Source organism: Aphanomyces invadans (genome assembly GCF_000520115.1).
Source record: "Aphanomyces invadans strain NJM9701 unplaced genomic scaffold supercont1.62, whole genome shotgun sequence".
NCBI lineage: Eukaryota > Oomycota > Saprolegniomycetes > Saprolegniales > Verrucalvaceae > Aphanomyces > Aphanomyces invadans.
This window is the reverse complement of record NW_008580207.1, coordinates 354,662-359,652: the sequence shown is the minus strand read 5'-3', so window position 1 is coordinate 359,652 and position 4,991 is coordinate 354,662. Positions and strand designations below refer to the sequence as shown.

The 4,991-nt window shown below is 44.5% G+C and overlaps 1 protein-coding gene across 1 annotated transcript; it reads left to right on the top strand.

Annotated features, from left to right (window-relative positions):
* Positions 1-3,320: 3,320 nt before the first annotated feature.
* On the top strand, positions 3,321-4,025 carry H310_14200 (hypothetical protein; the record flags this gene model as incomplete). The annotated part of the gene is made up of 2 exons (XM_008882009.1): positions 3,321-3,639; positions 3,829-4,025. 2 exons carry the CDS (start codon positions 3,321-3,323, stop codon positions 4,023-4,025), a joined length of 516 nt encoding a protein of 171 aa, XP_008880231.1.
* Positions 4,026-4,991: the final 966 nt, after the last annotated feature.

Sequence of the window (4,991 nt, the reverse complement as noted above, 5' to 3'; positions counted from 1 at the left end):
TTGTACTTCGACTAAAAACGGGAACAGATACGTCTACAGCGTATTGCAATAGTTCACCGAGCTTTGTCGTCCTTCGAGGAATGCGATATCTGACATCCCGCACAGGCACCCCAGTCCATAACGTAAAAGACCAATCTAAGGTGCACGGATCATGTTGATTTGCTTTGTTGGCTTGTAGCTCAGCGCAGATAAATCGGACGGGAAAACTGAAATGTGCCACATCAAGCTGAGGTCATGGGCTTTCTGGAGGAATCGCGCATCTGCAGTTTGAGTTCTTTGTAAAACGAGAATACTGTATTTTTAAGCAAAAGTAATGATAATGAGCGAACCAATCTAAGGTGCACCGTTTTAACTTGGCCTCAGTATTGTCTGTTGCATTTAAATTTTAGGATTAGGGTATAAATTGTGAGCAGGTTAAATGTAAATTTCACAGGTAATGCATTCATACAGTCAACATGGATCTTTTGGCATTTTCGATATTTCAACACACGAAAGATGACTCAAGGTATTCAACCTAGTCAACTGAACATGCAACGATGTTGAGGTATTAAACAACGACCTCCTCGTTCATTGACCTAGTTTGTCCACCAGGCAATGGCTTCAATCCAAGCGTGGCAGCAATGCCAGTCCATTTCAAGGCGACCTTCGACAATGTAAGTCTGTTTTCATTTTCGCGTCCTTTTCGCCCGCCCCGCTTGACACGCAGAGATGCTTTTAGTTTGGACGCAGCTTCGCGTTCTTCTTTCGTCTTGTCCAACTCGCTCAGCAAAGCCAAGGTAAGAATTCTACCTCCGACATCAACCGTCTTTCGATGGGTCTTTTTCCTCTTTGGCATAGCAGGCAAGGTCAACACGACTGCTCGTAGTTCATGGCGGCGTTCAATCCAGTTTGCTTCCAAGTACGATTTTGGGACACCACCCTTCTTAAACATATTGAACCGATTCATCATTTGAACCTTTGATAGTGGCCAGAGACCAGTAGCCCTGAACCCGGCAATGACATTGGCTGGGAGGATGCTGTCCACCCAAGCATTTGAAGCGATCCGCAGCGCCGTCGACTTCGAAATAGAATAGAGTTCACCCGTATCTATATCCTGAATATATAATATTAATTGAGGACAGATAACTGATTATAGTACCATTGTTCACTGTTTCCTCAAAAATTGCATTGCGAATGGCGGTCTTGTAGTGTCCAAAGACAGCAACATCCAAAGGTTGAAATAATCGCACGCATGAGTTGAGTGGCTTTGACCATGATGGCATTGCGGTCAGTTGGATGCCCATCTTGTTGCATGGCAACAATCCAGGCTACAAGGTCGCTTTCGCAACTGGACGGGAGCGCAGTCCTTGGTCCCGGGCGCATTGGAGTATGGTTGCGACCCGACTTGTTGGCGCGAACAGCTTTCATGATTGTGTTGCATGGAATGTGTGAGGCCGTAGCAACACGCTTGCCACAAGCACCGTTGACGACTAGGTTAACGGCACCCTCTAGTTGCTGTGGAGTGTACTGACGGCGACGTGGACGACAAGGTCGTTCGCCAGGTTCATTCATTGAGGCGCGAAACGTTGAGTGTTGTGACATGCATACATTGATAAGGAGGTTTTGCCGCTAAATTCGTAAGCTTATGATTGGGTACTTTTCTTGCACCATAGAATGGTCCGTGCACCTTAGATTGGTCTTTTACGTTAATGTTGCCTCTACCACTGACCAGCGTCGAGAACACTTTCTCGTCGCAACGGAGGTCACGCCTGTACGCGGAGTATCCATCCGATCCGTCCAATTTGTACTTCTCTTCGTCCGAAGAGACAAATTGACGCACAAAAATCCAGCTTCGCCATGTGCTTTGTAGCGATTGCACGACGCTCCTTCTTGTGATGCCGGGTATTCAATGAACTTGATCGACTTCAGCATGTTGAGCACAATGCGAGTAGGCACCTGCACCGTTAGTATCGTAGCACTTTGTGCTGCTGACAAGTTTCGGACGATTGCGTTGCGGTGTGCGACGTATGTCACGCTTCGTCAACCTGACGCGCTTTCCCGATCGCTTCTTCGTATCATACCAGTCTGGGGATATCAGTACGAACACACTAGTGACTCAGGTCATTTGAGTCGACGTTCAATCTCACCATTGGATATCTTCTCGCGCATCCAGGCCAAAATCTGGACCATTACGATACCAGTGAGGTTGGGACCCCTTGACACGATGCGCGGTTGACCAATTTTGTCATGATTTACTCCACGACGTTGCCTTGTAATTGGCGAATTTCCCATACCAATTTGTTTTCATTTTGAATGTGTTAATGGTATTTAGAAACTCTAAAACGTAGTGAGAATGCAGATATTTCCGATACCTCAACCGGGTGAATTCAACCATCTTCCTATATGTCGGCAAATTCAAGCACATAGGCTGCAATGCACTCTCGACATCGCTCTTGGAGGTATTAGTCTGTTCCCTTTTAAGTGGAAAAGCCAGTTCAAGCATGGGGTACAACCAGTGTGTTCTTCGGTGCATCCTGCAAAAATCAATATATGCACAACTTATACAATGTGAAAGGGATATGATGTCGTGATGGCTGGCCGTGTTGAAACCTACGGAATCCCAAGCTGCTAAGCCCGCATTTGGAAAAGTGAGTAAGGCCAACATCAAGGACTGACAACGAGAGGAGATATTCAAACATCTCCTCGACGTGTCATATGAGGGCCGTTTACCCATGGGGATAGTGTGTGCTATCGCTGATGAGTACTAGTACAAAGTTTCTCAATAGACAGTGTACATAATTTTGAAACATGGCCGCCAGCCCGATAGAGAAAAATACGACAGTGCTGTTAGTCGACGAAAGAGTAAATGTGGGCGATAGCTCATGTAGGCGGACCTTTTGGGGATTAAGGCAACGGACGAAACCGAACCAAGTTACGTGATCTTGCTGATGCCACAAGCGTTCCAAAGACTGCTCTGCTCAAACGACTCAAATCGGCGTATTTGAAGAAATACTTTGTCCATTGAAATCATTTTTAACACCATTTAACATGTGCTTCCGTAACAGATGGACTTCTAAGGCTCATACACTCGGATTTCCCTGTTACAAACATGGACAATGTGTCCACCTCTATAAAAGTGGTTCTTTCTCCAAGTAACAAGATACGGTGTAACTGGTGAATTCATCCGCCACGATCCGTGAAAAAGCACAATACATTAAAGGTATTCTACCTCGTTTTGCGGCAAAATAGATGTCAAACTAAAAAATAGATTGTTGTACCATGTGCGTGGCGAAAACTCGATAGGACTACAATAATCAATAGTGGTGGGACGGAAAAATTAGATGCAGGCCGAATACGGAGAAGAAGACTGCTGCGAGAACCAGCATCAATCGAGCAAAGGCACATTGATTGCAACTCCTGTCGCGGTTACAAGACCTATCTACAAGACGTATGCTTTTGGACAATGCCATACCAGCGATATAAAGAGCGCAGACCAAATGGTCAAAATCATTAAACTCCAGGAAGACAACGCCGGTCCATATTTGCCTGTCGACGATGTTGACGTTGTGTCCCCAGAGCATTCGAATGATTTCAGCATCGAAGTCGTGTGCCAGCCTGCCAAATCACCCGATTGCAATGTGCTAGACCTGGATTTCTTGCGTGATCTAAAAAGTCTTCAAGTGAAGTGCACCGCAAGAACAATCGACGACATCGTAAGGAATGTGCATGATGCGTGGGATGACGTACCCATACGACGATGCTTTCCAACTTTCGCAAGCTACAAGTCATAATGTTGGAGATTATGACCGCGGCAATCAATTCAAGATCCCTCACCTGATCTGATGAAAGCCAAACTGGAGCGTGTTGGCCGCTTGCCCGAAAACCCCGAGAGTGACCCTGCTATCGTTGTCGTTGTCCATGCCTTTCTAGAAGAACACGAAGACGACCTTGCAGTTGTTCAAAGTGAAATGACACGTGAAGAAGATGAAGTCGCGCTATGCTATGAAATGGAAGAGATGCACATTGGGTCGGAAGATCATTCCTGAGCCGAGTGTGATGTCTCCATCATGGAGTCGTTTGATGATCACGTCGCCTTTCAAAATTGAATATGAGTGCTTGATGATAATTTCTATTTTTGGAGAGGTTTTTCAGCTGCCTTCAAATTACTATTATTTTGCAACTGTGACATTTAATTTTCTTCGACGATAATTGTTAAATGCTGGGAGTTTGCAATCTTAAACGACGAGTTTTAGCCATGAAATGAAAGGAATGCAAATTATCGCCATTACAGACGAGAAGGAACAAATTCTGACAGATATTTTGTTTTAGTTTGGACATAATCTCATGCAATAGACCTCAACTCCTATCGAAACATAGAGAATATTAATTGTGAAAGCTTACGAGTTGCAAGATCAGTTGAGTGTCGTCATCATTTGCCCAATAAATCGAACTAGCTCTTCCACTTAACAGTGGTGGGCGGCATCGAGGGGACTTCAACAAAAACTATAAACTTTTGGAAAAAGTTCACAACGTGCATCCATTATCAAATTTTCCTTGACCTGAAACTTTATAGGAGCCACGGACATAAACTCGCAACCTTGTAAAATATTGTATGTCTCACAACGCCTCCAACAGTCACAAATAGAAGGAAATAGAAACATACGACTTCTCGTGAAGCACCTTGCTGGTAGATCAGATTGCTCTTCAGTTGGCCCGACGTCCAAAGAGTAAAGCGATAACTCATCGTTCTATGATAATTTTTCTTGAATTTTGACTTGGTGTATGCATTACTTCTCTCAATATTTGCTCAGTTTTTCACTGAGCGAGTCACACAAACTGACAAAAATCTACAATGCAGCGTTTTCGCTGCTGACGAACTACTGACCAATGTTACATGCTATCACGGGGGTTTTAGAGCATTTTGTCTACGGTATTTCTGATCTGTTTTGCCCGAAATTGGCGTTTATTGTTGTTCAAACAACGCACCAGAAATTTCTCTTGTCATGATCCAT